The 11,355-nt window shown below is 56.9% G+C and overlaps 5 protein-coding genes across 5 annotated transcripts; 2 read left to right on the top strand and 3 right to left on the bottom strand.

Moving 5' to 3' along the window:
• Window positions 1-55: 55 nt before the first annotated feature.
• On the bottom strand, window positions 56-1,525 carry GLRG_05561 (TLC domain-containing protein; the record flags this gene model as incomplete). Its single annotated transcript, XM_008096246.1, has 2 exons — window positions 56-541; window positions 650-1,525. 2 exons carry the CDS (start codon window positions 1,523-1,525, stop codon window positions 56-58), a joined length of 1,362 nt encoding a protein of 453 aa, XP_008094437.1.
• Window positions 1,526-3,701: 2,176 nt separating this feature from the next.
• Window positions 3,702-5,191, top strand: GLRG_05560 (glycosyl hydrolase family 18; the record flags this gene model as incomplete). Its single annotated transcript, XM_008096245.1, has 3 exons — window positions 3,702-3,895; window positions 3,958-4,314; window positions 4,402-5,191. 3 exons carry the CDS (start codon window positions 3,702-3,704, stop codon window positions 5,189-5,191), a joined length of 1,341 nt encoding a protein of 446 aa, XP_008094436.1.
• Window positions 5,192-5,528: 337 nt separating this feature from the next.
• On the bottom strand, window positions 5,529-6,061 carry GLRG_05559 (ubiquitin family protein; the record flags this gene model as incomplete). Its single annotated transcript, XM_008096244.1, has 2 exons — window positions 5,529-5,618; window positions 5,687-6,061. The coding sequence occupies 2 exons, from the start codon at window positions 6,059-6,061 to the stop codon at window positions 5,529-5,531; spliced, it is 465 nt and encodes a 154-aa protein (XP_008094435.1).
• A 1,005-nt stretch (window positions 6,062-7,066) lies between these two features.
• GLRG_05558 (ribosomal protein S26e) lies at window positions 7,067-7,918 on the top strand (the record flags this gene model as incomplete). Its single annotated transcript, XM_008096243.1, has 4 exons — window positions 7,067-7,089; window positions 7,297-7,424; window positions 7,487-7,589; window positions 7,810-7,918. The coding sequence occupies 4 exons, from the start codon at window positions 7,067-7,069 to the stop codon at window positions 7,916-7,918; spliced, it is 363 nt and encodes a 120-aa protein (XP_008094434.1).
• A 278-nt stretch (window positions 7,919-8,196) lies between these two features.
• Window positions 8,197-9,131, bottom strand: GLRG_05557 (methyltransferase domain-containing protein; the record flags this gene model as incomplete). Its single annotated transcript, XM_008096242.1, has 2 exons — window positions 8,197-8,892; window positions 8,976-9,131. The coding sequence occupies 2 exons, from the start codon at window positions 9,129-9,131 to the stop codon at window positions 8,197-8,199; spliced, it is 852 nt and encodes a 283-aa protein (XP_008094433.1).
• Between the last annotated feature and the right edge of the window lie 2,224 nt (window positions 9,132-11,355).

The following is an 11,355-nucleotide window of genomic DNA, read 5'->3' as shown; positions in this document are numbered from 1 at the left end:
CGGGGCTAGTAGAAAAAATATTGATGAGGCGACCGGCAATCTGGTAGCTTCCTTCTTAAACGGCGCGTCGGCTGCGGGTCCTTGATGCGATGCTGCCACCCGCCTCCTTGCCGATGCCTTTGGCAACCGTCTGCACGGCCTTGGCAGCCTCGCCGCCCACAATGGGAGCCGCGTTCACCTTGGAAACCTCGTCGATGGTATCCATGGGCTCGGCCTCGGAATCCTCGGCCTCGGAGCGGTCGTCCTGCTTGACGTCGTGGAAGACGAAGCGGTACCCGATGCGGAGGAGAAAGAAGAGCCAGAAAAGGTTGAGAGACTGCAGGGAACCAAGCAGGGTGAAGGTGATGACCTTGGCGAGCCGGCACTTGTATTGCTGCGTCTCCCAGTTGAGCTCGTAAGGGCCGACGGTGGAGAACTCGGTGAGAATGGACCAGAGGATCTTGAGGTTGATGACGTGACGGAGGTAGATCCAGGACGCCAGGGAAAGGCAGTACCACGGCCCGGTGATGGGGCTGTCGATGTAATTGAATGTCTTGGACATCTGTTGGGGAAAAGTGGTGATTAGCGTCGTTCGTCTCTTGCGGGAGGAAGGGGGACCCTTGTCTCTTTGGGGAAGGAAAACGGGGGCGGGGTCGTTTGATCAACTTACGGCCATGAAAAAGTCGCTGATGTCGTGGGTCAGGTAGACGGCAATGCCCATGTAGGTGAAGTGAAAGCGGTAGCTCAGAGCGATGAGGGCGAGAGTGACAATGTGGTGCGCGACGAGCTCATAGTAGTCCTTGCGCGGCTTCTCGAGGCCAAGAAGCATAACAATGGCCTGCTGGGCCCAGTAGGCGGCCTCGAATAGGTAGTAGAACTTGACGATGGCCTCGTGGGTCTTGTGGGGGAAGGCCTCGTACATGCCGGTGGTGTTGAAGTACCAGACGGGGGTGCGGCTCATGACGTACATGCCAAGGGGGCCGAGGATGCCAAAGTAGATGGCTGTGTAGGCCTGCTCCATGAAGCGAAGTTGCTTGCCGCGGGAGCGGATGCCGTAGAACTTGGCCAGGGGGCGGAGGAGCTCCTGCATGATGAACTCGCGGGTGAAGGACAGCACGATGGCGTAGAAGCTGACGAAGGCAATGTCCCAGAGACCCTTGCCGTACTGCGGGGGCGCGTCGGCATCAGGGCCAGCTCCGGCGGCGGCGGGGATCTTGTAGGAGAGGAAGATGAAGTGGTGAATGACGTTGGACTCGGTCGGGTTGATGGCGTAGAGGGAGAGGAAGGCGAGTGTGAGGACGAGCGGGGTGGTCCAAGTGTGTTTGACGGCGATGTGCTTGCAGCGGCGGAGGATGGCTCGGGCGCGGCTGCGCTTGGAGAGCCTATCGAGCTGGTCCTGCTTGGAAGAGTGGCGCGAGGAGGCATCGTGGGCGTAGCCGTGACCGCGCACGCTCGACTTTCTGCGGCGACGGGTCGCGATCTGGTCCTTGGCGGCCGAAGCCGGAACAGCGGAGGACTGAGCCATGGGGGCCTCGGGGGCGGTCATGGTTGCGGCAGATCCGGGCTGGATACGCAGAATATTCCTCCGTTGGTGATGCCGGGAAGGAATAAAAAGGGGGGGATAGTTGTTGATGTTTTGTTTGGGCGACGAGGTGGAAAGTCGACAACGGTCGCGTGTCATGCGTCTCTCGCGATTAGACTGAGATGGAAGAACAGACACGGACAAGAGTCGGTCAAGACCTGTCGAGCATGGGGAGGAAAGGAGAGAAAAGGAAAAGAAGAAGAAGGAAAAAAACCGACGGGGGTTCAGGAGGAAATAGTCTGAAAAGAGGCGGTCGTCGGAGGGGGGGAGGAGTTTATTTTTCTTGTGTACTCCGTACTACTAGGCACTGAACCAATTTCCCCAGCGTACGAAGTACATGCAATAGGTACGGAGGGCGGAATTAGAGTGGACAGGGGATCACTTAGCTCAATCAATGGTCACATATAAGGCCAAGACAAAGGGGGGAGATGATGATCCGCACCGGCAACGATTGAGCAACACATAGTAAGATGGACGAGGACGATGGGGGCTGGACGAATCGCGTAGCCGGACGAACCGCGGATGACCTCGTTGATGGCGTTTGTGGCTGCCCCGCCCTGTCGGGATCTTGCATCTCTCCGGCTGGTATCCGTAGTGTATGTACGTACCAGGTCTTATAGTCTAGTGTACGGATAGGTATACCTAGGTAGGTAGTACGGGTATGGTAAGTAGGTAGTACGGAGTAGGTAGAGGCAGGCAGTAACGAAGGGGACCCGCCAACAATCAGTTGCTGGGGGAAGGAGGAAGGATTTTTTTTTTCATTGTTGTTTAATTTGATTAAAGAGACGATCTTTTCTGTGAACAAGTAATCCCACCCCCATCCGTAAACCAACCTGCCGCGTAGTTATTTATCCATCTTGTCGTAAGTCTGGACCTTTCCTGAACAGAATGATCCAGGTGCTTGCTTGCAACTCTACTAGGTATATGTGTGCTACGGTATCATGTCGGGCATGTGCGCTTGGAAAGTTGACCCGAGATTTGATGGAAGACAGGAGGGAATGGATACGGTTCCGAGGTGGCAGAATACCTAGAATCTAGCATGTACCCTGTACTGCTGCTTTCTTACATGTCAATGTCATACAGCCAGCTCATTTTCTTCTCATAAGCCCGACGTCAGAGTGAGGCGCCAAAAGACAGCAAGCAGTCCGTCCTCAATGGGAAGCCTAATGGTACAATGCGAACAACTGATGATTATTTGCCGATCGACTTGCAGTTCGTGCAATCCCGAGACTCCTCCATCTCTTCTGGGTCCACGGCCAGAGTCTGCTTGGACACTCAACAATTTTTTTTTCCTTCCCCCTCGTCCCATGTCACCGCACTGGGGTCCGTCCCATAACACTCGCTGCAGGGGCGGTCTGTCACCGACTCACCCCGACCGGCCGCCGGTGCGTGCTCAACGGCCAGAGACATGTGTCTCGGTGCGCGCAGAAACCCATAGGTGCGTTGGTTGGCTGCCATGTGCCTGCCATTCCTTTCTTACGTAAGGTGGCTCGCTAAGCCCAACTATCCAGGTACCTACCTACTTGTACATGCCTAGGTAGCAGGTACGGATACATACATGGCTTTGGCCATCATCTTCTCTTACATAATCACACGCCGACAGGAGGTAACCCACGTAACGTCCCGAAACTGTAAAGGTAAAGTGTGCCATGTACCTCTGCGCCGCTCCTGCGCGGTGGCGGTACCTTGCTCGCTGCCGATCACCCGCCCGCCCAGCACCAGCCGCAGTGGCACAGCTGTAAACCCCCCTCCTCCCCCTCCAGCGGCTGACGACAACTCGCGCCTCATCGAGCTCCAAGCTCCACGCGACTCCATACAGAGGCACGCACGCCGCGCTGCTACGTAGTGTACGAGAGAAAGCGAGAAGGAGGGGGAGGGGCAGCGTGTGTCGCAACTGGAATATGCGGCTGCTCATTTGTCCGCTGCTCCGTCTGTGTTTTGCATGTTGCTGGAGCTGCATCACCCCGCCTTGGCCGACCTTGCTTTGCCGTACATCGACGACTGACATCTTGCCTTGGAGTGATTCCCCCGACCGACAATAAGAGCCGGCACCTTCCCTCTAGGTCGCCGCTGTTTTCTCTTCTTATACTGCATCTCCCACTCTTGGTGACATCTTGGTATTGCGGAATACATCAACCGTATGCATCTGCCGCGCTCGACGACCATCATCACATCCGCAGTCGTCCTCTTGACCACAATCTTCTTGGCCAGCACCTACAAGGGCCTCTTCACACGCCTGCCGCTTCTTTTCGAAAAATCCGACATCACGGATCAAGACACTATGGGTGGCGGTCCAGAACAAGGCTACCGCTCCGTCGCCTATTTTGTCAATTGGTATGCCCCCGGCTTCTGCTTCCGCTTGCACACAAGACTGCTCGACTAACACTGCTCGGCAGGGCAATCTATGCGCGCAAGCACCGTCCCCAGGACCTCCCCGTCGAGCAACTCACCCACATCCTCTATGCCTTTGCCAACGTCCGCTCCGACTCGGGCGAGGTTTACCTCACCGACGGCTGGGCCGACACTGATATCCACTGGGAGGGCGACAGCTGGAATGACGTCGGCACGAACCTCTACGGCTGCATGAAGCAGCTCAACCTCCTGAAGCGCCGCAACCGCAACCTCAAAATCCTGCTGTCCATCGGCGGCTGGACCTATTCGTCCAACTTCAAGGGCCCCGCCAGCACCCCCCAGGGCCGCGAGACCTTTGCCCGCAGCTGCGTCGACCTCATCAAGAACCTCGGTTTCGACGGGTACGTTGACTCCAACGCCTGAACTTTCTGTCCCACATCTTCCCGTCTGGCACACAAGAATACTGACGCAAGGAAAAACAAAAACAGCATCGATATCGACTGGGAGTACCCCCAGACCCCCGGGGAAGCCGCCGACTTTGTCGCCCTCCTTCAGGCCGTCCGCTCCGCCATGGACCAGTACGCCTCGACGCTGCCCGAGTGGTACCACTTCGAGCTCACCGTCGCCTGCCCCGCCGGCGCGCAGAACTACGAGCGGCTCGACCTGCCCGCCATGGATGCCCTGCTTGACTTCTGGAACCTGATGGCTTACGACTACGCCGGCTCATGGGACAGCCTCGCTGGCCACCAGTCCAACCTGCAGCCGTGCCAGGGCAACCCGGGCTCGACGCCCTTCAGCACAGCCGCGGCACTGGCGCACTACACGTCCCACGGCGTGGCGCCCAGCAAGATCGTGCTTGGTATGCCGCTCTACGGCCGCGCCTTTGAGAACACAGACGGGCCCGGCAGCCCATTCTCGGGCGTCGGCGAGGGGAGCTGGGAGAATGGCGTGTACGACTACAAGGCGCTGCCGCTGCCGGGGTCCGAGGAGCACCACGACTACGAGACGGGCGCGAGCTATTCGTACGACGCAGCGCGGAGGAAGATGGTGACGTACGACACGGTGCATATGGCGCGGACCAAGGCCCAGTACATCCGCACATGGGGTCTCGGCGGCGCCATGTGGTGGGAGAGCAGCGCCGACAAGCCGGGGCCCGAGTCCCTCATCGGGAACGTCGTCCACACGCTCGGCGGGCCTGGCGCCCTGCTGCGGAGAGACAACTGCCTCACGTATCCCGAGACCAAGTACGACAATCTGCGGAACGGCTTCCAAGGTTAGTTGGCTCAGTGACACACATACGTAGGATTGCAGTCCTTGTAGATAGCAGGTAGAAAAAGTCACAAGCACACGCTTTTTTTCATACAACAAATCAGACAAGAGTAGAGCCAACATGTGTCAAGGGGGGAGGGAATCAAGTTGTCGTGAAATTTTGTCGCTTCGTCATTGCCAGCCAGTGATGCGGCGAACATGCCACACATCAACGCCCTGTTTGCTGCGGCTTCCTGCCGACTAGAATGCTAAAACCCTTGAAAACCGGTCCATCACCCCAAAAAGCTTGTCCATTTTTTTTTCCTGTTCCGTCCCATCGCACCCGCGAATCCGTCTTGAGGAAAGTTTATTCCTTCTTGTCGAAGACGTAGGTGAGGTGGCAGCGGCCGCAGTACTGGCGGTCGTTCATGGCGGCCATGAAGACACCGGCACCGCACTGGAGGGGAACGAGTCAGTTATGAACTATAGTATAAACCAAGTATCAAGGGGAGAGGAGAAACATACGGTGTCGGAGGGGCACTCGCGGCGGAGACGCTCAATCTTGCCGTCGGAGTCGACCTTGTAGTACTTGAGGACGGCCAACTTGGTCTTCTTGCGCTTGTGCTTGATCTTCTTGGGGGTGGTGTAGACCTTCTTCTTGCGCTTCTTGCCACCACCACGCAGGCGCAGCACCAGGTGGAGGGTGGACTCCTTCTGGATGTTGTAGTCGGACAGGGTGCGGCCGTCCTCGAGCTGCTTTCCGGCGAAGATCAGGCGCTGCTGGTCGGGGGGGATGCCCTCCTTGTCCTGGATCTTGGACTTGACATTGTCGATGGTGTCGGACGACTCCACCTCGAGGGTGATAGTCTTGCCCGTGAGGGTCTTCACGAAGATCTGCATGATTGCCTGCTTGCCAGAGGGTTAGAAACGATTCCGCAAGGGGGCATTGGAAAGAATGCTGTCTGGTCTCCCTCAATGTCCCCTTTTCATCTCCCCCTCTCTTTCTCTCGAAGTCTCTCTCGCCGAGCGGTGGTGGGTGTTGGTGGTCATTTGGGTGACAGCTGACAGATTTTACAACGTCGCCGGCGCCCACACACACACACACTCGCACGCACACGCTGGATATTGGTACAATATGATGCGCATCGACCTCCGTCCCCTGAGAGCATTCGATTTCGCGATTGCGCTCGTCAAGACCAAGGCCGAAGCGCTACATGACTGTAGGAGACAAATATGCCAGAAACGAGAGAGATAGAGAGAAAGAGCGAGGCGAGAGACAGGGTAACAGGCACATCGGCCTAACAAAGAGAGAGCAGAAGCATCTTCAGACGTACCTCGACAATATGTCTATTGCCTTCCTAAGCAGATCCTCAGATGGGTTTGGGATGGATGGGAATGAGAAAATGTAAAAAAGGGCCAGTCGCAAGGCGCACGGAATAAACTGCCAGGCCCTGCTGGGGGGGGCGATTGGGGGCAAACGCGAGTGGGCCACTGGGAGGAGGGGCTTGACCTGGACTTTAGCGAGATCATGTGATCACCGCGGTTTCTGATTGGCTGGATATAGGTTTTGGAATTTCATTTGTGCCTTCCAAAAAATGAACGGGGATAGTACCGCGTAGCAGGAGGAAACGAGCCGTGCATCCTCGCGTAAGGTGCCAAAACGGGAATTCTCTCTTTTTAGCGGGTCCCCCACAGAAACGTCACCCAGCCCTGGACCAGCCCTCCTTTTGCCCACTCTGCCAAAGGTGGTTCACTCAATTGACCCGTTGGACGCGCGCACCCACTGAACCTCTTTTTTGACTCAGCAAGCCAGAAAAGATCAAGTACGTCTGCCTCGAAATCCGAGATCCTCTCCTTCTTTCTCTCCTTCACGGACCTACTAACACACAGTCAGACGTCGCCAAAATGGTCAAGAAGAGAAAGAACAAGTACGGCGATGCCCTCTCCCCTCAATGATCCTGCCAGCCCGCCTCGGACGCTTTTCTTGGTTGTCGCCGTTGTCGATAGTTGGTTGGTCTCGATTACGACCCGCCATCGTGAGCCGAACCGACTCGACGGTGCCGGCGACTGATGGATGCGCGAGAGGCTGCTGGCTCCCCTCACCGAACCCGGTTACTGACTTGGCTCTCCTCCAGCGGACGCAACAAGAAGGGCCGCGGCCACGTCAAGCCCATCCGCTGCAGCAACTGCTCGCGATGCACGCCCAAGGACAAGGCGATCAAGCGCTTCACCATCCGCAACATGGTCGAGTCTGCTGCTATTCGTACGCCTCCCTCATCCTCATCTGTCCTGCTCCTTTGAAAACCGACCACTAACAACCGACAGGTGATATCTCGGACGCCTCCGTCTTCGCGGAGTACACCGTACCCAAGATGTACCTGAAGCTGCAGTACTGTGTCTCTTGCGCCATTCACGGCAAGATTGTCCGGTACGTTCGTCCGCGGGAGCGACGACTGCGCGACGGTGATCTGGCTCCCCGCCAGACGCTGTCGCGCAGGCGCTTCAGAAGAACCTTGGCGCTACTCGAAGCTCCCACATGCCCCGACCCTTATCCTCCAATGGCACCGTCCTTCCCTTCGCGGAGGTCGACGGCCGTCTCAGGGAACGGGTTTCATGATAGAACTATTTATGCTGACAGTCCCTCGCAGTGTCCGTTCCGTTGTCGGCCGCCGCAACCGCGCGCCCCCTCCCCGTGTCCGCTACAACAAGGACGGCAAGAAGATCGTGCCCAACACCCCCAAGACCACCACCGCCTAAAGCGCTGGTCGGTACTCGGTGCGGGTGCGTCAGGCGTTGGTGATGACGAGCAGTGGATGAAAAAGTTCTCCTTTCAGGCATGGTTTGGGAACCGGATTGGGCTTTATGATGTTCAACTAGGAAAATCGGGCCATGGCCCTAGGCTAGCAAAGGAAATGCCTCATGACACTGTCTTCTCGTCTTTCCAATCTCTGTTTTTTGTGTGTTCTTCCAGACACTACACTAACCCCGTGGCGTGAAGCTCTGTTGCTGCGCCCCAATGCCGAGGCAACCGTATTTTACTCGACCTTGGTGACCTCGAACGTGAGGAACCGCATCTCCCTATCCCACCACCCCGGCCTATCCCAACTCCTTTCGGACCCGACATTCTCCGTCATCCCCGTCTTGAGCTTCCACTTGGTCCCCGTCTGCTCCGACAGCTCCGCCCACAGCTTCTCCCACGATTCGGGATTGTGCCTCAGCGTCGGCTTGTTGGCGATGCCCGGCACATCGACGCCGTCCATGTGCCCCGCCGCGGCTCCGACGATCATCACCCCGGGTCTCTGCTTCAACAGCCGGATCATGCGCTGCAGCACGGCCAGCTGCTCCTCCCTGTTCCACAGGTGCAGGCACAGCCCCATGTGCGCCGTGTCGAAGGAGCCCTCGAGCCCGGCCAGCTCGGCGTTGCCGTCGTCGAGCAGGTCGGCGACGACGAAGCGCGTGCGAAGCCTGTCGCGGTCGCGGAACAGCTCGTACCCGGCCTCGATGTAGCCGCGCTCGAGCTCGACGGCCACCGTCTTGGCCGAGTCGACGCCGTCGTGGGCGAGCCGTCGGAGGTCCTGCCCGACGCAGCACGCGATCTCGAGGTGACGCGCATCCGGCTCCTGGAGCGCGGCTATCATCTGCGGGTAGCTGGACCGCTGGGCGAGGTTGAAATCGAGGAAGTGGAAGTCCCCGATGCACGGGTAGGGGAAGATCTCCCAGATCTTGTCCCGCTGCGGGGTAGTTTGCTCGTGTCAGGGGCCGCTCACCATGTTTGTTCGTGAGGCAAAGCAGGGGAGGGGGAAGGGCCACCAACCATTGTGCGGACGTGATCATCAACCTTGTCCGGAGGGATACCGGCGTACTCTTCAAGCATCCGGCGCGCTTCCAGGGAGACTTTCAACTCGGGCGAGTACCACGGCGCCGCCTTGTTCCTGTCTCCCATCACGACCGGGTTGTCTGCGACCTGCATGGTGTCTAGATGGTGACAGTTTCACTATGTGGTTTGGTTCCTTGATTGTAAAGCGGTTTGCAGAATATCTTTTGAAGCTCCAAGGGCATATACAGCCAACCCATTCATCTTCCTGAGAGTCCAGCTCCCCCACCCTTTAAAACACTGCGCCCATCCCGCAAGCTGCGGAGCTCGTACCTCGGCCTCGTGGCTTGGATCTTGGGATCAACTGGATGACGCTCAAAAGTATAATGGCCGAACTCGGTGCCGCAAGCTCCAACATTGGCCGGCGCAGCGGCACCTGACGGTCGAACTTTGGGATGCGCCCGCACCATGTTTGATCTCGGGGACCATGTTACGCTTGGACGACGTGTTTTCTGCACTCTACCTAGCCCTATCATCCAATGTTCTTCCACTTGGGCCATCTTTCCGATGAGACCCGGCGATGGGCACCCCGGCTCCTTGGTGAGGAGAAAAAGAAATAGAGAGAGAGAGAGAGAGAGAGAGAGAGAGAGAGAGAGAGAGAGCACGACACCCGCAGCCTCGGGAACTCAATGTTGCGCTTCCCGTTGAACGCACGGTCTGAGCTTCGTAACCAACCTTGAAGGCGACCAATGAACCAGCGACGTGACGACGCCAACGTCTCTGTGAAGCGGGGTGTACACGGAGATAGGGGTGGCGAGTCCGGCATTCGGGAGCTTCTTGAAAAGCATCGCTGTATTGCTGTTGGCCTAACAGCACAGAGAAGATGACAAAAGGATGGAGGGGGCAAACTCTCCAGAGTACCGAAGGGGACTGTAAAGTAAACCTACCAAAGACGCTCTCCGACTCCGCACGAGCTAGCGGTTCACACCCGTGCGGCCCGAAGCCGAAACCCAGCGCGTGGTTCGGGTACCGGCATGCGATAAGACGACCGGGTCAGGAATCACGTCCACGTCGCGGTTCCCGGACTGGTGTGAGGCGATGATGCCCTCGCCCGCCTTGATGGTCTTCCCTCCCCTGGGGCGGTGGCCAGTTATCGGAACCAGGTTGTTCTCGTACCTGGCTGGGACTTGCGAGCGCGATCATTTCAACCATCGTCGCGTTCCCAGAGACGACTAAGAGAAACGCGACCCGGACGGCATCCGATTTTTCTACGTGGCTGGACCGGAGGTGCTCCACGACCAGCTTGCTGATGAAGACGTCCTTCGGCTCGATGCTGCGCTTGTCAACCAACGGTTCTCGATCTAGTCGACCTGGATGTACGGCCTCGCCGAGTTGATGTCTCCCTGACGAAGAGGGGCTCTACCATGCCCCGCTGCTGCATATGTCCATGTTGACGAACGTGGGCTTATTCTTGCCGCTGGCGCTGAGCTCTGGGAGCCCGAGGCAGCTACGTTCCTGGAAGCAAATTCAGTGGTTTGGGGTCCCATGCCTTGGTGGTCTGGGGTGGGGGAAACAAGGGGGAGAGGGTAGTCCTCAACGGGACTACGTTGCAGTTGGCAACTGCGCCATGCGGGAATACCATACTGCTACAGGCGCCACTGACGCCGACTCTTGGTGCATGTATCCAAGATTCAGAGGTTAGGGTAAGAGTTAGGATTGGTGTTGAGGCTACTGTTGAAATCAAGGAATGTGTTCTTAGAGGGATGGTTGAAAGGTGGTTGAAAGAAGTATTCGTGCGCTGTTAGTACACCAAAACGACACCCAATTTACCTGTGCTCGTGTTCAAGGGGACACTCAGTGAATAGATTTTCAAACAGGAAAGACGGCGAGATCCTGTTTGGGCGATAAGAGCTTTGCGTCGTAAAGTGGAACAGAGATGAAAGCTTTGGCATCTGATCATGGAAGTGTCATACTCCAAAATTAAGAGATCAAGGCTCTCTAAGGTACTGATACAAGGCGGCCGCTCGCAAGGTCGCACGGTAACACAATAGACCATGGACTGTAAAGGATAACGCAGTAAAAGTACAATGCCCGGTACTCAACACAACATCGAGTTTCATAGTAGACCATGGAGATATCCAGGTATCTATCCAAGCTATAGAGGTTATGAATACCTCTGTATGTAGAGGTACTATAACCTGACGTTGACTGACTGGCTGTGACCGCCACATAAATTGCTAGCTCGCAATACTGTATATCTAGTCACACCACCAGTCCTATCACTATAGCATCTCCCTAGTCATTCGGTATGAGCCTTGATCAGAAAAAACACCCCTGTGACCAACGGGACAACTCCTATCTTGTATGTTTACGAGATAAA

This window comes from Colletotrichum graminicola (genome assembly GCF_000149035.1).
Source record: "Colletotrichum graminicola M1.001 genomic scaffold supercont1.19, whole genome shotgun sequence".
In the NCBI taxonomy this organism is placed as follows: domain Eukaryota; kingdom Fungi; phylum Ascomycota; class Sordariomycetes; order Glomerellales; family Glomerellaceae; genus Colletotrichum; species Colletotrichum graminicola.
This window is presented reverse-complemented; position numbering and strand designations above follow the sequence as displayed.